The following is a 22,916-nucleotide window of genomic DNA, read 5'->3' as shown; positions in this document are numbered from 1 at the left end:
TCTCTCATCATATACTCCCTCCTATCGTGTCTGGGCAGAATTGCAGACACTTTCAAATTCAACCCTATTTCACGGCTTTTTTTCAACAGTGACCTGTACTTGTTAAGCAATTCTGCCGGTCTCCTACTCTTGATATCGTTAGTGCCCACGTGTACAACTATATCACCTTTTGTGCCCTTAAAGATGATATCTGCTCTACAACGTCAAAATTTAGAGCGTATTATTTGCCTGTAGTCTGTATTGGGGACTGACAGGCAATGACTGCCCAGGGAAATGGCTGATTTGGCAGCGGTCAGCTAATTCATTTCCACGGATTCCAATGTGGCTTGGGATCCATCAGAAGCGAATGTCAAATTCTGTTTCGAAGGCAGAACAAAGCATCTGCCGGATCCAGGACAGGACCGGATGAGAGTTGTACTTCATCAATACTAGAGCCTGTAACACACTCAATGAATCACAGTAAATCATGTACCTTTGGTAATCGCTATTTAAAATGAACTCAAGGGCTATTTCAATTGCATGCAACTCTGCAGTATAAATGCTAGCTTCTTGCGGGATCTTGAATGATAATGTCTTGTGAGGAAATACAACAGCAGATCCCACATAAGATTCTGACTTTGAGCCATCTGTATAGACTGGCAGAAAGTCAGAGTACTGCTCTCTATGTGATGCGAAGAGTTGTTGATAGAGGGCCGCCAGTGTATTAGCCTTCTCCATGATCTTGAGGGAGAAGTCACACATTGGCAAATGTGCATACCAGGGTGGAAGGAGTTGCCTTGGTGACTGGGAAACGTTGTCTACCATCATGTTTAGTTCATTTAATAGCCCTTGGATCCAAATACCAAAAGGTCTGTTGGCAAACGGGCGTTATAGAGATTTTCCCAACGTGGCTCAAAAACTGATGCCCACGTGGGATGATCAGGCAGGGCTTTCAATTTAAAGGTGTAATGTAAAGACAACTGCTTACGTCGAAAAGATAGGGATGGTTCATTTGCTTCAACGTAGAGGCTTTGGACTGGAGATGTGCGAAATGCTCCTGTGGCTGTCTGAATGGCCTGATGGTGAACTGGATCTAACCACCGAAGTACACTGTCTCTAGCAGATCCATATACCTGGGACCCATAATCGAGTTTAGAATGGACAAGGGCTCAGTAGAGACGAAGAAGGGTAGAGCGATCTGCACCCCATGAAGGTGACGAAAGGGCACGAACGATGTTAAGCCCTTTAACACACCTTGTCCTAAGCTGACGAATATGTTGAAGAAATGTCAACTTTTTGTCGAAAATAAGTCCAAGGAATTTGACTTCTGCTACGAATGGGATGTTGTTTTGTCCCAAGCCTTAAATCTGGTTCAGGATGAAGATTACGTTTGCGACAGAAGTGTACACAAACGGTCTTCTGTGATGAAAATCTGAACCCATTAGCCAATGATCAAAATGTAAGATGATCAATGGTTTTCTGCAGTTGCCTTTCAATGACCCTCATATTGCATGAATGACAAAATACAGTAAAGTCGTCAACATAGAGGGCACTGTTTATTGTGGGCGGAAGTTGTTCCGTGATAGAGTTTATTTTGATTGCAAAAAGCGTGACACTTAGAACGGACCCTTGTAGGACTCCCTCTTCCTGACAGAACTCTCTCGAGAGTGGATCCTAAACGCACTTGAAAATGACGATTCGAAAGGAAGTTTTTGATAAAGAGAGGAAGGTTACCCCCAAGACCAAAGTTGTAGAGGTCTTTTAATATTCCAAATCGCCAGGCTGTGTTGTACGCTTTTTCAATATCAAAGAAAACTGCTACCAGATGCTCGGATTTGATAAAAGAGTCACGAATGTATGTTTCAAGTCGGATTAAATGATCCAAAGTGGTTCTGTCTCTTCGGAAGCCGCAATGTGTCCTGGAAAGCAGATCATTTGTTTCCAAATACCACACAAGGCGGGCATTAACCATTCTTTCCAGGACCTTGCACAAACAGCTTGTCAGAGCAATAGGATGATAGTTACTTGGATATCTAGGATCCTTTCCTGGTTTTGGGAAGGCAAGAACGATTGCTTTCTGCCAGGAATCCGGAAATTGTTTATTAAGAAAAATTCTGTTAAACAAAACTAATAGGTGATTTTTAGAATGTGGTGACAGATGTTTTATCATTTTGTAGTGGATGTCATCGGGCCCGACAGCACTTGCATGCGTAAGAAAGAGTGCTGCATTTAACTCTTCCTGTGTAAGGGGCTTGTCATATGGTTCAAGCCCTTTTGAAGAGAAGTTTAATGGATGTTTCTCACATTTCTCTTTCAAGGCCAAAAACTCTGGAGGGAATGATGTTATTGTAGATATTTTGGCAAATGTTTCTCCTGGAGTATTTACAACTGCAGTTCGGTCTGCAATTAGACATCCATCGTGCTCGAGAATCACCGAAGGGCACGGTGGGTATTTTCCCTTCATTTTCCGGATCTTGTCCCAGACTACTTTTGAGCTGGCAGTCTGGGTTATGGATGATGTAAAACGGATCCAACATTTCCTTTGGCTCTGACGTTGGATATAACGTGCTTTTGCACGTTATATCCAATGATAATCTAATGATATTAGATTATCGGTCGTGGGATATCGAGGGAATATCCCCCAGGCTTTGTTTTGTGCCCTTTTTGCTGTTGTGCACTCTGAATTCCACCAAGGTTTAGGAAATTGTAGAAACCGGCTGGATGTTTTTGGGATTGCAATTGCAGCTGATTGGACAATATTTTCTGTAACGTACATGACTGCATCGTTGATATGTTCCCGACTGACTGTAGCGATGTCAAGATTTGCCAGATGTCGAAAGGCATTCCAGTCAGCCTGATCAATCTTCCACCGCGGTAAACTTAATGGCTGACACCACTAGTTAAGGTGGTTATCACGGGGAAGTGATCGCTTCCATATGGGTTTTCTTCCACCTCCCATATAGCTGAAGGAAGGAGAGAAGGGGAGCAGATAGAAAGATCAATGGCAGAAAACGTATGGGTAGACATGTGGAAGAAGGTGTTTGTTCCCACATTGAGAAGGGAGAGGTCATTGTCAGTGAGCATACGCTCTATGACTCGTCCCCTTCCGTTAATGTTAGTACTACCCCACAGAGTGTTATGTCCATTAAAATCCCCAAGAAATAATAAAGGGGGAGGTAACTGCATGACGAGATCATCAAGGTCTTCCTGGAGGATGTCAATACCAGGTGGTAAATAAAGACAGCAAACGGTTAATAAAAACCCCACTTTAAGGCGAATTGCTACAGCCTCTACGTTGGTTGTAAGTTGCAAAGGCTGAAAGGGAATCTGGTTGCTCACGAGGATTGCAACTCCTCCATGAGCAGGACCGTCCCCAATTCTGTCCTTACGAATGATCGTAATGTTATGTATGGTGGGGTCATCATTTGCCTTTAAATAGGTTTCCTGTACACAAAAGCACAATGGCTTGTGCTTTTGCAGAAGTACCTTGATGTCATTAATGTTTCATCGGAATCCACGACAGTTCCACTGTAGGATTTTAGACATTATTTTGGCTTGGTGGGTCCATCAGGTGGCTTCCGAGGTGCTGAGGGCTTACTTTTATCAGTCTTGGATTTGTCTTTTTTGGGAAAGAAAGGGTGTTGTGCTGTGTCCATCTCTTCCTCCGTAAAGAGTTCCAAGACTGAATCGTCATGCACCTCCTTGGTTTCGACATCCATTTTTTCTTGTCCTGGCATGGGCTCTTGATTTTTTTGTACTGTTACTTTAGTGCTGGCTTTTGATAGTGCTTGAGCACTGGGAGGTACCGATATTGGAGTGGCAGCTGACTGAGATTTCTGTGCTGGTTTTACTGAACTTAATAGATAGCGGGCGATGGGTGTGAATGACTCTTTTGGTGGTACAGTCATATCCGTTTGGGTGCCAATCGAGCATTTATCGGATACCTTTTCGGCGTATGTTGCTTTACCGCTACTTACTGGTTTAACTGCTTTCCTGGCCTCTTGGTATGAGATGTTAAGTTCTACCTTTAATCGTATTTCCTTTTCTTCCTTCCACCGCTGGCAAGCTCTTGAATATGCAGGGTGTTCTCCATTGCAGTTAATACATGCAGCTTTCGTAGCTGAACATCCAGTTATTTCGTGGTCCTTTGCACCACATCGAGCGCATGCAAGGGAACCACGACAGGCCATCTGCAAGTGTCCATATTTCTGGCATTTGAAACACCGTAAAGGGTTCGGAACATATGGACGCACTGGGCAGTTTATGTAGCCAGCTTTAATCTCATCAGGAGATTTAGATGAATTGAATGTCAGGATAATGTTTTTGGTTTTAACCAGTTTCCCATCCCTACGCGCATTAATTCTCTTGACTGCAATAACTCCCTGTGACTTCAATTCCAAGCAGATTTCCTCCTCGGTGACGTCGAGAAGGTCCCACTCTGAAATTACACCTCTCAATGAATTTAGTGTTCTGTGTGGTGTCACCGTTATAGGGATTCCTCTGATTGATGTTACTCGGAGTAGATGTTCAGATTGCCTGTCATTTTTAGTTTCAATCAAGAGATCCCCGAACGGAGCCTCTTAACTGATTTGGGTGAACCTGCTAACCCATCTAACCCTTTCTGTATAAAGAAAGGTGACATTTTACCAATTGGTTTTTCATTGGTGGAGTGCATAATTAAGAACCGTGGGATAGGCCCTGATGGTAGTTCAGTTCGCTGCCTCTTTGTAGCAATAGTGCTGTCTGTGTCGTCGTCTATATTTTCAGATAGGGACCGGGTTGGGGCCCCTGAAGAAATAAGTTTATCAGGATTCATAAAATTTTGAAATGGTTCAGTGCCCGGGCTCCCCACCCACCACGGAGCCCAAAGGGACGCCCACTACCCGACATGCAATAAATGCGCTTGGGAGTGGAACGCCAGGGCTACCCAGACACCATACCCGCACCGCCGCCAGCCTGAATCCTGTCCCTCAGACCATGGTGGTAGGGGCATGGCATTGACACTGTTGACCCTCGCAGGCGAGCCTACTAGCTGATTGATCCTAGCCGGGCCTTCCAGGACCACCCGTCTTGTTGAAGCAGGGACCAAAGTGGTGTATTGAAGCTGGGCCCCTCAACCACCAGGATCCCCCTTTCCGAATTTCCACGGGTCGCAATGCACAGCAAACACGCCGGATTCCATTGATGTTAGCCTGGAACCTGGGCTGTGGGCGTTGGATCCCAGTGATGCTAGTCTGGAAATCTAGCAGCATCACTGGGAGGTCCCTTCACCATGTACAGGTGCCCACATCGAGGGGGGGGGGAGGTTGAGAAGGCGAAAGAAGATATTTGTTGACATTTAGTCGAACTTCTGTAGAATGAATAAACGAGGAAGATGAAAAGTTGGTTCTGTGAGTTTGAAGCTGGACAGTAAATGGATATTGGCTGGTGGCGGCATGTGTTCGGACTGTTTAGAAAGAGAGAGCGGGAATTATAGAAGCCAATTCAGAAGAAAAGTGCCCATGGAAGTATCTGTAGAAAAGACATTGTTAGAGACGAGAGAGAGACATGCAGCAGAAACAGAATAACAGACTCTCTCCACTCTCTCACAGACAGAGTAGAGAGAGTTTGTTAGAGACGAGTCATTAATTAACCTACCTGCCCTCGTCTGAACGAAATCTAGAAGCCTGAGAGAAGTTTTGAGGGCACCGCCCCAGATGTTCCCACATCTGGGGCGGTGGCAGTGGTAGGGAAAATCTGCCCTACCATGGAATAGTAGGGCAGATTTGTGATTTGTTTGGAAGAAAAGTAACGGCGAGAGCGAAAGAGAAAACCAAGTTTTTTAGATGCAGAGGAAGCAATATTTGTAATGTGCTTGTGCCAAGAGAGATTGGAAGTCAGGGTAATCCTCAAAAGAGATATATCAACTTGCCTAGAAATCGGAGTGTCACCAAAGATAAGCATAGGAGCAGAATGAATCCTTTTTGTGAGATATAAGACAGGACTGAGCTTTAGAAGGATTGAATCAACTAAGTTGTCTTTGCCCCACTGAAGAATTACCTGGAGATCCGCATTTAAGGAATTGGTAGCGGATATTCAAGAAGTTGAAGCTGATTGAGCAGGGCAAGGTTTCTCAAAATAGAAAGTGGAATGCAATGTGCTATCATCGGCAAAACTATGAATAGGATTTCCAGTCAATGGAAGAAGGTCATTAATATACAAGATGAAAAAGAGTGGGGGAAAGAACTGAACCTTGAGGGGGCACCAGCATTAGTGGAGAAGTTAGAAGACAGAGAGCTATCTACCATCACCTTCAGTGAGCAATCAGAGAAAACTGGATAACCAATAATAAAAACAGTCGGCAAACCATAAGATGGAAGGTTGTTTAGAAGACCTTTATGCCAAATGATCAAAAGCTTCAGGTTTGTTTGTTTGTTTTCAGGCAATCAGTCACTTCAATTTCATGTCTAATGTGAATTTTGTAAGAATGTAATCTTGGACATTTTGTAACCATTTGTTGCAGTTTGGGTGTACCTGCTTCCAAACTTCTTCCAGTGGTAGATTTCTTTGTTCTGTATACAGGGTAGTCTAATGCAGTGGTGTCCAACCTACTGCCCGCAAGCCAGATACGGCCTGTATCTGGGTAAGGCTGTATCTGGGTGAACGAACAGAGGGGTGAAGTGGAAGTGGTTAATTTTTTCTTTCTTTATTTATTTATTTATTAAATATTTTTTTTTGGGCTGATGCTGCATAAGCTTGCTTTCTTGCATCAAATGCCTCTACTAATGCTAATGCTAATTTTTATATGGCGCACGTGGAAAGTGAACTAAAATAGCACTTTAAATTTTGTTATTTATTTCAAGAACTGTGTACATTCAATGCTAAAATAAGTGGAAACAAAGGAATTTAAAAGACTTGCAGCAATCATTATGGTGAATATGTGAAGAGTGTTGAAGTTACGAAGCCACATGTTGGGATCGTGAATATGAGCAGGCCTGACCAGAAGCATCTGTATATATGAGGGAGATGTTCTCGGACTCCAAGTCAAACATGCCTTCTGCTCGACTTTGGTAGCTGCACAGAAGTGTATGCGCAGTACACTTCATTGAAAATGTAACACAAATTTTTCTCGAATCACTTAGTGTGGCTCGCGAAACAAATCTAACTATGACTATGGTCCCTGTACAGGAAAAGGATGGACACTACTGGTCTAATTCATTCCGCATTCTCTGTATTATTGATTTCCAATTTTAAAATGCTTGTTTCTTTAAACCAAGTAAATTGAAAATGAATTGTTTTGGGACATTGCTAATAGTCAAGGTAATGCAACTATCACTGCATACACGAGACCTACTTACACCTAACTCAGACTGCATAAGGGCTACCTGATTTAAGTGGCTTGTAAGCCACTTAAATCAGGCAGCACTTGCAGTATGTTAACTGACAAATCTATTGGTCAGGTAAAATGAAATGAACTCCTTGATTCTGTCAGCACACTGATCGAACTCTAGGTTAGTAGCATCAATGATTCATTTTTGTTTAAAGCTTAGTAGAAATATTTATTTGTTTTTTTGTGTTGAAGTTAGTTTATGTACACAGAATAAACTTTCAATAAAATTTTGAGTTTTGTTCTAATTTACAGCTCAACCCAAAAGTGTTTGCTTTTAGATATGAATTCCAGACTTTTACTTTTCAGCTATTATTTACAAATTTTCAGTATTTTGAGGATTTCAGAATGTTGTTATTTCTCAACATCCTGAAAATTATGGCATGTTGAATGCACTCCCTCAAATACAGATGACAGTGAATATGTTAATCACAACCCTTTGCCTCTTGTCCTGCAGCCACCCTATAATCCATCTAAGAATCTTATCTGTGATCCTCACATTATTCGGCTTATACCTCTAACCAGAACTGAGTCAAATGCTTTTCTGAAATCCAAATAAACAATGTCAAAATTATTTCCTACATCTAGTTTATGAGCAAGACTGTGTAAAAATTATTTTATCAGTTATTAATTGATTTACTAATAATTTTATTGATGACTGGGCAACCTATTATATATCACCTACTAATTTGGTTCAACAATTCTGTCTACTAATTCCATCTGCTTCTTATCTGAATTTACATATTTTTTAAGATAGCAGTCTTAATTTGTAAATTTAATTCTTAACTTTTCTAAAGTATTTTCATTAACTTAAATTCCTTCCAGTAACTTTGGTGGTATTTTTAACTTTAACTTCACTAGTGGATAAATGCTTAGTAATGGTTTAATTTTTGTAATAATTTATTAATTTGAATTTTATAATATATTGTTAATTTAAAATTTGTAAAAGGTCAAATTTTACTTAAATATTGGCTGCTACAAGCTTCACTTTCAGTACATGTCACAAGAACATCATGAAGTGTAGTAGGGAGTAGAAAGGTCTCTGGCAGAGGGCAAACCCTGGATGATGCTCGAGCATGCCAGAGAGGCACCCAGGGGGGGAAAAAAAACTCTGGAAACTGAAACAGGAAGCAGGGGGAGACTTATGAGGAGGAGAGAAACAGATGAAGATAAAGAAGGTAGATGATAGGAAGACTTTCCACCTGGAAATAGGTAGTTAAAGGGATGGGGGGGTACACCTGTGGAAGTAAGCCCATCCTCTACATGGGAGGACTGCTTAGAACAGAAAAAGATTTGTGACTGTAGAGCCCACCAGGCAAAAAGGTTGGGATGAGAGGTGGGGAAGGAGACAGGGACAGCAGGGGAGTAAAGTCATAGCACCAGGGTGCTTTCTGTAGGAGTAGACGATCACACTCGACTTGCAGTGTTTCTCTTTTAGTAATTCCACACTAGCCAAGCCAGCTGAAACCGGTGTCAGCAAATTAACAGTAGAAGGAAGGGGTTGAATCACATTGAACCACTTGATGTCTGTGCATTAACTGTTGATGACCCTGCACAGATTCAGACCAATTGAATATGTATTTTGCATCTACATTCACACGAGGAATTCTTTAGTGAAGAGAAAGCCAGAAGTTTATTAAACTCTAATGAGGAGCTAAATGACTTTGTGATAACCAAAAGTAAAGTAGAAGAGAAATTGTTGAGGATGGACATAAAAAATGACGAATGGAATCTATCCAATTATATTAAAGGAGGCTCATAGGGTTTTAAAACAAAAAAATTAAAATTTTCTGTTTATACTCCGGCACGACAACCAGGTCAGTAGAGTTTACAATAAATCATCAATACAAATATTTATCGTATTTAGTAGTCATGGGCTTGAACCACAGTCCACTCAAGAAACACGTGCAATGCACTCTCGTTCCTGACCATTCAGCTATGTCAGGCCATGACACACAGAAACTTTGCTAGCAAGGATATGGAAGTGATTATCCCTTTGTATAAGGCCAAGGTTAGGCCTCATCTTGAGTATTGTGTATGTCTGGAGGCCTCACTTTAGGAAGGATGTAGATCTGCTGGAATGGGTGCAGAGAAGGGCAACCAGATTGGTAAAGGGAACAAAAGGGTGGTCTTAACCTAGAAAGGCTTCAGTTCTGAAAATTGCAGTGTCTTGAGATTAGGGACCTGTGGTCTGATATCTGATAGAGGTGTTTGTAAATTCTTGAATGCATTGAGTAAGCTGAATGTTAATGGTATTCTTCTACTTGCTGAGACTACACACACACATGAGGGGGCATAAATTCAAGTTGAGGAAGGATGGTTGATTGTTGAAACAGGCTTCCATCTATTCTCGTGGAAGTGGACAGGTTGACAAAAACAACTGAAGGTAGAACTAGACAAATTCTTGGAGGGTACAGATGGGCAAACTGATTTTTTTTTCCTTTGCTGATGCAATATAAGTTTGCTTTCTTGCATCATTTGCCATTATTACTACTATCACACTCATGTGTCCATTTATATTTATAATTTGTATATGCAGAATAATAATAATAATAGACAGTAGCAGAAGGATACTGAAGTAGAAGGTATTACAGAGTAAATTATAGAGATAGGGAATGGTTAACAGGCAGGTGTTATTGTTACTATGGCTGATATCTGGAGTTTTCTATAGTCATACCTTCAAATATGGCTGTAACTGACAGAACTGAGTGGTCAGTGTAGGAATGTACTAGTACACCATTTGAGTTGAAGGTTGTAGCCACATAAATGCTATAGGAAACAATTGTATTGTCAAAATAATTAATTGTAAACTCCTAATTTATTTAGTTGTGCTGGAGTATAAAAAATATTTATTAATACCCACATATAGTACTAATGAATAAATCAATTTCTTTACTTACTTAAGGATGATGAAGCTAAGCCTGTCAAAACTGCTCGAGTCTTGCATTCTGCAGAGGATACAAGCTGCTTTAAAAGGAATAAGATTTCATTCTGTAAGCAGCATTCTAATTCACAATATAAATCAATACTTGGATTAAAATATTGTTTTATTTGAAGGTAAAACTCTTTATCTTAATTAAAATCATTTAGACAGAGTTCATTTCCCTGTATGACATGCTTACTCTAGTCTGATGTGCTTCATTATTTGCTTTAGCATAAGTTTGTTCAGATGTAATGAAATATATACACCTAATACTCTTTTTATGCAAATTTTTTGTACGCAAATTCAGAGTTACGCAAATTGGGATATCAAAAATAATTTTTTTAAGCGATTTTTATTCACTTTTATGCGACCAACCTAAAGTCTTAAGTTAGGAAAAAATCCGTAATTCAAGACAATTCTGAGAATTTTATAGAATTGCATTCTCGTTTCAATTAAGAAAATTCTAAATTCCCTGAATTACATAACTGACTGCGCATAAACAAAAAAAAAAAAAAAAAAACAGCAGTTGTTTGCAGTTTGAATTTGGTTTCTCATATCAACTTAGAAAATTCTTACGAATTTAATTTATTGGGAATTCCCCGAATTACATAACTGACTGCACATAAAAAAGCAGTTCTTAGTTTGAATTTGGTGTTTGAGTCGACAACACAGTTACCGCATTTTTTGCAGTTGCATTTTTAAAGTGAAATCAAAATAAAAATTGCGTTATAAAATGAATAATTTTGCCACGAAATAATAAATGGTAAGCTACATTGTATGCAATTTTCGGTTAATGAAATGAAACTTTCATTTCATTTCAGTACATGCTTTCATTTGAAATGAAATGAAACTTTCATTTCGTTAACCGAAGATTTTAATCCAGCCCTCATATGATGTTGCCGATAACCAAAAAAAAATAAGGAAAGCCGTTTCCTTGGATATAAAAATTCAAATTTTAAATCGTCTTCAAACTGGGGAAGGTGCGACGGCTGTGGGTAAGCATTTTGGAGTCCATGAAGGAGGCTATTAGAAAAGTGGTATGTTCTGGTACAAAATCGAGTACGAAATTATCATCATACACAAGAGATGTTCTAGAAAAGGTCGAAAAATCTTTAGTGATGTGGATAGAAGATAATGTACAAAAAAGAATGCCAGTTGACGGAAATTCCATAAAGCAATCAGCATTGAGATTTTATGAACAGATTAAAAAACTGCAGCAAGATACTTCGTCTCAATCGAGTAAAAAATATGAATTGCATGCAAGCAATGGTTGGCTGGCTAAGTTTATTAAAAGACATGCTCTTCATAATATAAAAATTAAAGGTGAAACGGCTTCTGCTGATGAAACAGCTGCTAAAGTATTTCCACAAAAACTTGCTAAAATAATTGAAGATGGAGGTTACACTCGTGAACAAGTTTGGAATATGGATGAAATTGGCCTTTTCTGGAAAAAAATGCCAAACAGAACTTACGTATCAAAAATGCAAAAAACTGTTGGTGGGTTCAAAGCAGCAAAGGATTTCATAACCCTCCTATTTTGTTCGAATAGCTTTAGATCAGATGTTAAAACCACTGCTCATAAATCGATCATTAAGACCACGGCAAATGAAAGGCATAGATTTTCAAAAATTGCCAGTTCATTGGATGGCCAACAAAAAAGCTTGGATGACCATTGATTTTCACTGAGTGGTTCCACAAACATTTTGTGCCAGAAGTTAAATACTATTTGAATGACAAGTGCCTCGAATTTAAAGTGCTTTTGATTCTTGATAATGCACCTGGTCATCCCGGCATAGAACACCCAAATGTGCAATTTTGTTTTCTGCCGCCCAATACCACATCATTGCTACAACCTCTAGATCAGGGTATAATTGTGACTTTTAAAACATATTATGTCAGATGAACATTTCATTCGTTTTGAACAAGCTAAATGATGATGAAATACTGTCAGTTATGGATGTGTGGAAAAAATTTTCAATTATGGATTGTATTGATCAGGTTCGATTTTCGTTATCTGAATTGAGACCAGAAACTATGAATGCCTGCTGGAATGCTATTTGGCCTGCATGTGTTAAAGAGAATGCTCCTGTTCCCTTCAATCATACTGCAGAATTCCCCAATATAATAAGTTTGGCATGTGAAATTGGCGGAGAAGAATTCGATGATCTTAGGTTGGCAGATATCGAAGAACTGTTAATTGATAAACCTCTTATTGAAGATGAAATAATGGAGATTGTTTCTGAGACTCCTGAAAGCGAAGAAGTTAATGATAATGATCAAGATAATCCTAATTTTACTGTTGATATAATTAAAGAAGGTCTTAAACTGGCCAGTAATTTAGGCAATTATTTTGCCCGACATGATCCAAATGAAGAACGTGCTGGGAAGTTTTCGTGTGAGCTTAAGTTGTTAATGTCTTCATACAGAGAATTATATCGCGACTTATCTAAAGCACCAACACAGCAATTAATAACTGAATTCATGCCTAAAACTACTGAAACAACCAGTGGTACTTTTGTTCAAGACATGCCAGAAGAATTCCACAAGTTGAGGCGGAAGTCAATGACGATAATACCATATCTAGTAGTTATAGTGATATTACAGTCTCACAAAAACGAAAGCTTTCGCGTTTATTGTCAGAAACTGATAGCGAATAACAATTTTTTTTTATAGAATCCTTAGCAAACAACTGAAATGAATATGTATTTTTTAAAGTTATTAAAATTGATTATATGTATGTGTTTTCTCCATGAAATGTAAATAAAAATCTTATGATCCTAACAAATTTATGCCGTTTGTGTTTGTTTGCTATCTGAGCAGGATCATCAATAGTCGAACCATTGATATCAAGTGGACCAATCAGATTCATCCCCTTCCTTTTAGAGTTTATATAAGTAAAGAAATCCTTGCTGTTTTTCTTAGCATTTTTTGCTAAAGATTTCTCTTAATCTGCCTTCGCCTGCCTAACCTCCTTTGTGACCTGATTACAGACTACCTTATATCTGCCATAGGCTTCTGAGTCGCTTGATAATTTATATGCATCCTATGCATTTTTCTTCTCTGTCACAAGTCCTATTAGTTCATTTGATAACCATTTAGGCCTAAACCGTGAACGATAATTCTTAATAGGTATGAAACTTAGTAGCATCCACAATTAATTCCTTTAATGCTTCCCACTTAGAATTTACTGTTGGTAACATCATCAGTTGATCCCATTGTACAGAATTTAAAAACTGTCTGAGACCACTGTACTCATCTTTACGGAAACAAAAACCCTTTCCTTTATCCTTGATGGTAATTATATCTTTAAGTAAATCTCACATCAGTACACTGTGATCACTGCCACCTAGTGGTTCCTTTATCTGCAAATTCTTAATACACGAATGATCACTCTGCTGATAATCAGATCGAGAGTACAGTCAGTCCTCGTATAACACGTGTTTACACTACACAAATTCGATCATACACAATTTATAAATAGGGGAAAGATATCCTATATAACACGAACCGAATTCGCTTATGCACGATTCGCCTTTGTGTTCACAATAAATGCCAGTCAAATGCAGAATCACCCCAACTGAACGCCACACGATAGGAATGAAGAGAAGATTCTGAAAATGTATTTATGTTTTTTATATCAGTGAAGGGGAAACACATTTCACCATAATAACATAAAAACCAACACAATTCCAGCTATCGGTATAATCGCAATTGCAATTAGATCGAGTTTACTATCCAGTTTATAACAGATTCCACTAGCAGGAACACAACTGGAAATTGTTTTTATTGTTTTATGACATTAACTAGAAATGTGCTTTAGTAAAATGTGAGGTGTTAATAGTGTATCTCTGCCTTTACGGTGTTGTTTATTCAGTTGCTGCACGTGTGCAGCTCTGTTTATGTGTATCAAGCTTGCCTCCTTGTTCTGTAATTGTGCTTTATTCCCTAAAAATGAGTAAAATACTTAAAAGGTGTGAAAAGGATGTGTCCTGGTGAAGACACTGCAGATTCGGAGAGAAAAAGAAAACCAATATCGATAAACAGAGGCGGACTGGGTCAAAAATTCTTACGCGGGAAAATTTATAGTGGCCTCATACTATGGTTTATGGCCAAAATCACACCAGCCACCGGCCCACTGGGGTTTTCCCGGTAAGGCTTATGGCCAATCTGTCTCTATCAATAGAGAAAAAAAAAAATATGAAATTGTGAAACACTTTGAGCAAAATGAAAGACCATGTGATATTGCACATGCTACAGACCTAAATGAGGCAATGCCGAGAATTACAAAGAATGCAAAGAAAATAAAAACAACTTTCATAGCAGGAACAACTCAAAGTGTAATTAAAATCCATAGATTAAGACACAAAGAATTGGAAGAGATGGAACGGCTCTCATTTGTTTGGATAGAAAATTTTGGGAGTCTGGGTGCGAGGTTAACCTGTGCGGACGAAGCTCCTTGAAGCTCTTGGAACAGAGAAGTTTTTCCTGATTTATTTTCTGATTTATTAGCTTAAATTGTCATATTAACTTATTTTCTAGAGTAGCTTTATATTCCTAGTTACGATACTTAGTTTAAAGTTTAACTTAGACAGAGATTTTGTAGGTATTACTTAGTATCGGTAACGGTATCAAATCCACGTGTTACAAATTGAATGAGAGGTCTTTTTTTTTAACCAAATTTAGTCGATTTATTAACCAATTGTTATATCATATTATCTTCTATAAGTAGATTATAGACCTAGTCAGGATCCTTAGTTTATTCTAAATTGAGATAGCGAGATTTGGAAGCTAATCAATACTTACGAGTCCGTAGAAGTACCGTTCGAGAATTCCCGCCATTTTTACACGATAGCATAAGCTTAGTGTAGTATAGTGCATAATATAATATTGTCAATTAATCAGTAAATCTATTAATCTTGATAAACTTTATTGTCAATTAAATTGTATTTTTAACTCTATATATATATAACGACTTAATCGTAACAAATAATTAATACATAACTATAGTGGTACACGTGATATGGAAGTTGTATAAAGGGAACTCGTAGAAAACACTAGATACCAAAAAAATATATATATATATAACATTACTGTTTTGGGATATAACTTAAGGATTTAATTTTTGTTTTGAAATTTTATTGAATTAAATCGGAATCATGACTCTGACCAGAGCAGCAAAGCAAAAGGCTCAAGCTAATGGGAGTGCTGTGGTTCAGGGGAGAACTGAGGGGGGGCAGTTGCCCTCTGAATCAGTCTTTTAAAATGCACTGTTTGCTTGATGTTTGCGGAGCAGTCGGGTACAGGACATGATACTGCCAGGGGGGATGTCTTTGTGTATGCACGATGTGAGGAGTGCAAGGAAATCAGGCGACAACTCAGCGTTGTTATGGGCCTTTATGAGAGCTTGAAGGACAGGGTGGATGCCCTCGAAGGAAATAAATTGAGGGGCCCATCAAGCTCTCAGCTGCCCACATCAACGCCAGAGCTTGCACTTGGTCATCAGGCAACACAGAGGCAGCCCCCTAGGCAGAATGCGCTGGTCCCAAAGGAACTAGTAGTAGTTGGTGACTCTATTGTCAGGGAAACGGGGAACATGCTTTGTAAAAAGGATAGGTGGAATAGGACCAGGGTATGTCTGCCAGGGGCAAAGGTTGATGACATTGTAGAGCGGATATCATCTTTTAGGGGCACAAAAGGTGATACAGTTGTACACGTTGGCACTAATGATATTAAGAGTAGGAGACCGGCGGAATTACTTAGCAAGTACAGGTCACTGTTGAAAAAAAGCCGTGAATTAGGGATGAATTTGAAAGTGTCTGCAATTCTGCCCAGACACGATAAGAGGGAGTATATGATGAGAGCCTTGTCGATCAATTCGGCCCTGGAGGGATTGTGCAAGACTCAAGGGGTAGAATTTTTTTCAGCCTGGACTGTACTTGTTAACAGGAGAGATTGCTTCTACAGGGATGGGATACACTTAAATAGAAAGGGTGCAAGAATTTTTGCTGATGCTGTCGAGGCAGTGTTAGGTGGGTCGGAAAACTGCTAGTTGGGGGGGGATACAAGGACTAATAGATTAACAGTAGCCACTGGCAGAGGTGGAAGTGATTCTTGCACTGCTTCTATTGAAATGAGCAGAAGCCTGAAAAACAAGAAGCAGGATATTTCAGAGACTGCTGGGAGTCATTGCGGTACAAGTAAACACATGGGTTGTGTTAGAGTAGCTAAGAATAGAAACAGGTGCATGTATACCTGTGTGTACACCACTGCTAGGAGTTTGGTAAATAAATTTGATGAATTTGAGGTATTGCTCAAAACATCAAAGGCAGATATTGTTGGGATATCAGAGACGTGGTGTCACACAGATATAAGTAATGCGGAACTGGAATTTGGGGAATACAATGTGTATAGAAAGGATAGACAGGACAGGAGGGGAGGAGGGGTTATGCTATTAGTTAAGAAACACAAAGTCCAAGGAAGTGAAGCCAGTTGACATCGATGGACAGGGCAGTGTCGAGTCAGTTTGGTGTGACATAAGCATAGGGAAATCAAAATTGAGAGTAGGAGTGTGCTATAGGCCTAATGACTCTGATGAGTATAATAAGATATTGTACAGGGAAATAGAGTGGGCCAGTAAATCAGACTCTTATAATGGGGGATTTTAATTTCCCAGATATTGACTGGAATTTGTGGGTTGGTCACTCGCATACTAGCAAGGCTTTTGTGGATTTATTGGATGATTGTTTTCTACATCAGCACGTTCGTGAGGCAACAAGAGGGAGCAATACTCTTGATCTGATTATCAGTAGTGATTCTTCATGCATTAAGAATCTGCAGATAAATGAACCACTAGGTGGCAGTGATCACAGTGTGTTGAAGTGGGATTTACTCAAGGAGGTAACTACCATCAGAGGTAAAGGGAAGGGTTTTTGTTTTCGTAAAGGCGACTATGATGGTCTGAGACAGTATTTAAATTCTATACAGTGGGACCAACTGATGATGTTACCAACAGCAAACTCAAAATGGGAAGCATTCAAGGAACTAATCTTGGAGGCTACCAGGCTTTACATACCAACTAAGAAATATTGTTCAAGGTTTAGGCCTAAATGGTTGTCAGATGAACTAATGAGACATGTGGTAGAGAAGAAAAATGCATGGGATACATACAAATTAATGGGTGACATTTTTTTTTTTTTTTTTTTATGAAAACCCCAAACACGAAAGGTATCAAAACCTATAGTACTTAGTACCATGCATGGGTTGAAGGAGAAGTATGGGGGGGGGGGGGATGCCGGAAACTTTGCTCTAGAGACTAAACATGGGTTTCACCACTTCAAGCCTCCAATAAGCAAAGTGGTGGTATTTCACCAGTTGATGAAAGTCATCTACCACCTACAATTGAAGCCTATGATAGATATAAGTTGGTCTGTAACCAAGTCACAAAGGAGATTAGGCAGGCAAAGGCAGACTACGAAAAATACTTGGCAAAGGATGCAAAGAAAAACAGAAAAGAGTTCTTTACATATTTAAACTCAAGAAGGAAAGGGATGAATCAGATTGGTCCACTGGATATTGATGGTTCAACAGTAGAGGATCCTGCTCAGGTGGCTAACAATCTAAACGAGTATTTTGCATCTACATTCACGCATGAGGAGTTATTCAGGAAGGAGAATGATGTAGGTAAAGTAAACATTGGCAGGGAGCTGGATGATTTTGTAATAACTGAGAGGAAAGTGGAGGAGAGATTGTTGAGGATAAACATAAAAAAGGCACCTGGGGGTGGATGGGATCTATCCAGTTATATTAAAGGAGGCAGCAAAGGAAGTAAGCAAACCCCTAGCCATAATTATGAGAGCTTCTTTGGCCTCAGGGGAGGTACCCATAGACTGGAGATGTGCAAATGTAACCCCAATTCACAAAGGAGGATCAAAGGCTGACACAAGTAACTATAGACCTGTTAGTTTAACTTCTGTTCCAGGTAAATTAATGGAGGCACTGGTTAAAGAAGCACTCCAGGATCATCTAGACAAGAATTCAGTTATAGCTCAGACGCAGCATGGTTTTGTTAAGGGCAGGTCTTGCCTAACCAATTTGATTGGATACTATGATGTAGTCACAAAAGAACTGGATGCAGGGAATAACTTTGATATTATATATTTGGATCTTAGAAAGGCTTTTGATACTGTTGCACATGGAAGACTGCTGCACAAATTGGAGCAGTGTGGCATTGGAGGCAAATTGCTGCTATGGATAAGGGGATGGTTGAGTGGCAGAAGACAGAGAGTGGTAATCAATGGACACTGCTCAACGTGGACTAATGTTATTAGTGGAGTTCCTCAGGGTTCAGTGTTGGGTCCGTTGTTGTTTTTGGTGTTTATGAATGATATTGATGATGGGATATCAAGTTTAATGTCCAAGTTTGCAGATGATACAGAGGTTGGCAGGGTTGTTAAGGACACTACTGACGCTATGCTGCTGCAACAGGATCTGGAAAGGTTGAACAGATGGGCTGAGAGGTGGCAAATGAAGTTTAACATTGACAAAAATAAAGTACTACATATGGGAAACAGTAAACCCAGAGCAACATATCAACTCTGCGGTACTACCACTGACAGTAGTGGAGAATAAAAAGGACCTGGGGGTAATTGTGCAGGCAGATATGAAGTTCTCTGAGCAGTGCAGACGAGCTGCAAGAGTAGCTCATGGTGTCTTGTCAATGATATACAGGAATTTTTCTAGCAGGGATAAGGAGGTGATTATTCCCTTGTATAAGGCAATGGTTAGGCCACATCTTGAGTACTGTATACAGGTCTGGAGGCCTCATTTCAAGAAGGATGTAGAGCTGCTGGAATGGGTACAGAGAAGGGCAACAAGATTAGTGAATGGAACAAAGGGTTGCTCTTACGAAGAAAGGCTTAAGTTTTGCAAATTACAGAGTCTGGAGAATAGCACCGGCGAGGTGATCTGATAGAGGTGTATAAGGCTTTGAATGGTTTGAGCATGCTCAATGCCAATGGGATTCTTCATCTTGCTCAGAATAATCACATCAGAGGGCATAAATTCAAATTGAGGAAGGACGGATGTCGGATAGATGTGCGGAAATTTGCCTTTGGCCAGCGGGTGGTTGGTTGGTGGAACCGACTTCCATCACTTGTTGTTGAAGTTGATAGCCTAAACAAATTTAAAGCTCAACTGGACAGGTATTTCGAACGAGCGGAGGGGTGAAATGGGAGTGGTGTGTGTTTTTTTTTGGCTGATGCTGAATAAGCTTGCTTTCTTGCATCATATGCCTCTACTAATGCTAATGCTAAAATCAAACAAAAAACAAGTTTGCTTACGATAGAAGCAAAAGCATTAGCAATATTTTATTACGTAATAGTCGTAATAACTATTTATTACGTAATAATTATTTAATGTGTTTGGTAATGTTTTGGTCACAAATGTGTGTTCAATCTTGGGTGGTCAGCTCGTAACCCTATTTTTCCCATAGGGCCTGTTGTTTATATTGCACGATTTTGCGTTGCACGAGGGTTTATAGGAACACAACTATCGTGCTATACGAGGACTGACTGTATTACCCTCTCTGGTTGCCAGTCACCGACCATACCCGCCCACACATTTATTGTGAAGCGATGTTGTGCTGCATGAGGGTACATACCGTGTGGATTGTCATGAGCATTGTGCTGATTGAATAAGCCTTCCCGAGTGAAATAAGCCTCATCCGTGAACATAGGCTGGAAAATTCAAGTCTTGAACACTTTCTTAGAGAAACCACTGCGCAAAAGCCACACATGCAGGATGACCTTGGGGGAGCAGTAACTGAACCCTTTGGAGAATAAAGGGGTGTAAGGAATAGTCGTGCCAGACACACTGTACACTGCAACGAGACACTCCTAAAGCAGAGGCAACGGCATGTGTGCTGGTAGTAGGATTATTCTGGATGGCATTCAACACACACTTTCTTCCATGGCGGGAGTTTGCATTGAATGTGGTCTGCCCACACTACTCCTGTATCCTCTAAATGACCCATAATTGCACAAATTTTGATGTACACACGCAAACAAATGGTGGTCCGGTACATGTCTGTCTGGGAAGCGGTCTCCATAAATTTGTTGAGCGGCTCGTCCATTGCCCTCTGCTAATCCATACACTAGGTGCATGTCTGCCAGCTCACAGTTCGTATATCAATGCATGCTCTTCGTGCGGCGACTACTGTGCCATCTACTGACTTATGGTGATGTTTCCGGTTATCGGTTCCTATGTGATTCACATTCCTTTAGATGTTACCTACCTCCCCTAAACGTTTGTACCAATATTTTTGAGACACCCTGTATATTTGTCTGTTATACAGGGTGTTTCAAAAATGATCGTCAATAATTTAAAGGTAAAAAGTACAAACTAAAAGAAGCAAAAAAGTCCTAGTGAACATCGGGCTGCAAATGAACTGTTTTCAAGATAATTCACATTTTCTGTTGAGATCTGCCACCGACTATGGGAGCACTAGTTTAGCAAAAAGCTATGAATCGTTTGCTAAGGGTGGTTTTATTAAACATTTTTTATACATTTTTAATTTTTGGTTTCAACACCACAGGATTTTACAGGATGTTCTTTCTAACACCCTTTGCTCGGCATCAGGTGTTAAGTTTCTGGGCCTACCTGCTCGTACTCCATGTGCAATGCGTCCATGTTCTCTAAGGCATTGATGTACCCTGAGGAGTGTGCACCTGTTGGGCTGCCTTTGGCAGAGAAATGCTTCTTGGTACAAACGTGCAGCCTCGAGTGCACTGTCATTGGCTTTAACATACATGAAGTGCATGTACTCTTTGTTGCTGTAACCTCTTTCCATGTTCACTATCCTTTGACAAGTACTAGCATGCCTGCTATGTCTCAGAGCATTGACAGAGGGGAAAGGGAAAGAATGAGCATAACCAAACCTAAACAAACAAGTCAGTGGTGGATCCCAACTAGAAATGTGCAATATCTCACAAACGATTCACTTAAGGACCCATGATTACTAGGCTTTTTTTTTTGCATATTGTAGTCTGTACAGTTCACCTTTAAATTATTGACCATCGCTTTTGAAACACCCTGTATATTATATAGGTATATATGTTATATATTATATAATATATAAAATATTATATATATTATATAACAGACAGCCTCCATAGCTGAATGGGCAGGAAGGGAGTGCAATAGCATACACTCTTTGAGTAGAACAGGTTCAACCCCCCCACCCACCCAGACTGCTAAATATAGTCAATCAGCAAACTCGCACTAGACTAGCATGGCAAATTATGATCCATTTCCTCAACATGACTTGCTGAGGAGACCTCCATCCTGTAATGGATTGACAATGGCTGCAGATTTATTTATTTATTTATATATATATATATATATATATATATATATATATGACAACATTAAATTTCTATGAGAGGTTTACAATTAACTTAGCAAATACAGAATAAAGCTCTCTAAATATGGCATTAAATATATTTTGATGATAACCTGAAAAATATTCTTTTTACTATATATGAAAAACTCAAATTTTACTAATTCCGAGAGCAGGCAAAGCTTCACAATGGTGCCTTTCTCTAGATTCAAATTTCGAAATGTTTTCCATCAAAAATTGTGCAAAAAAAAAAAAAAAAAAAAAAAAATACAAGGGAATAGTATCTTATGTTCTTATTTAAGAAAAGTGACACAGTAATGTCAAGTTTTCATACTTTTTTTTTTTTTTAATTTTTATATATATTTTTTTAAATTTGGAAATGAAATCAAATCCTCATGCATACCTTTCCCCACTGATATTCCCTAAACGAATATACAATATTTTCTGTTTTCATTCTGATATACTGTGAATTTTGTTAAATGAATAATTACTTTTTTTTTGGGCATTTGAGAGACACATGGTGAGCAAAAGTACCTATTCTTCTTGTGCTGAAGTCCCATACTCACAGGATATCTGTAGAGATAACAAGTGCTGTCTGAGCCATGCTGTAAAGCTTTGGTTTCAGTGCCTTCAAAGCAACTAAATAAAAACAGCTGACAAAAAAACAGGCATCAATGTTGTGTCTGCCAGACAACATGCAAGTGCCTGTGTTTCAGTTCGGGAAGGAGTGTCCTTGTAAATTCTAAAAACTATGATAAAAACATTATTATCATTGGCTTCTTGCATTTATGTTTGCTACTTTGTAATTGAATATGGCAAATCATAATTAATAGAATGCAATTTTCAATTCGGTAAGAAAGCTAAAATTACTTTTTTATAATTAAAACAAAAAGGTGTCTGACAGATACCACACAAGCATATACTTGTTCCATTTTTGTGCAAGCAATGGAGAGTGAAATACATTTAATATCTGCTAAATATTAAGGATATTTCAAACTTGCACAGAACAAATGTAGCAGTATATTCTCCAACCAAAAGTAAGAAAAAAAAAGTTATTATAAACATATTTTTCACAAGTTTTTATTTCTAGATATTAATCATAAATTAACAAACCATATAAAAATAGGAAAAACTTTTTATGTTCAAATTTATGTAATAAAAATATGACTATATAATAGGCTTTAGACTACAAATCATCATTGATATGAATAGTATTGTTCTACTAAACAAACGGTTATGCACAAATAATTATT

At 39.1% G+C, this 22,916-nt stretch overlaps 1 protein-coding gene across 4 annotated transcripts in view; it reads right to left on the bottom strand.

Annotated features, from left to right (window-relative positions):
- LOC150083830 (uncharacterized) overlaps nt 1-22,916 on the bottom strand; it is a 46,034-nt gene that overhangs the window by 14,271 nt on the left and 8,847 nt on the right. Inside the window, exons 1-2 of one of the 4 annotated variants that reach the window (XM_090375801.1) lie at nt 22,155-22,230; nt 10,246-10,312 (exon numbers count right to left, since the gene is read on the bottom strand). In XM_090375801.1, coding sequence (XP_090231927.1) covers nt 10,246-10,312; nt 22,155-22,223 — 136 coding nt within the window. In that variant the 5' untranslated portion in view covers nt 22,224-22,230. Of the gene's footprint in view, nt 1-10,245; nt 10,313-22,154; nt 22,231-22,916 lie in introns of those variants that run through there. The other 3 variants (XM_090375802.1, XM_090375803.1, XM_090375804.1) reach the window with 3 other exon arrangements.

The sequence above is a fragment of the Mastigoproctus giganteus genome, chromosome 6 (assembly GCF_048544385.1).
Source record: "Mastigoproctus giganteus isolate SK-2022 chromosome 6, ASM4854438v1, whole genome shotgun sequence".
Lineage (NCBI taxonomy): Eukaryota > Metazoa > Arthropoda > Arachnida > Uropygi > Thelyphonidae > Mastigoproctus > Mastigoproctus giganteus.
This window is presented reverse-complemented; position numbering and strand designations above follow the sequence as displayed.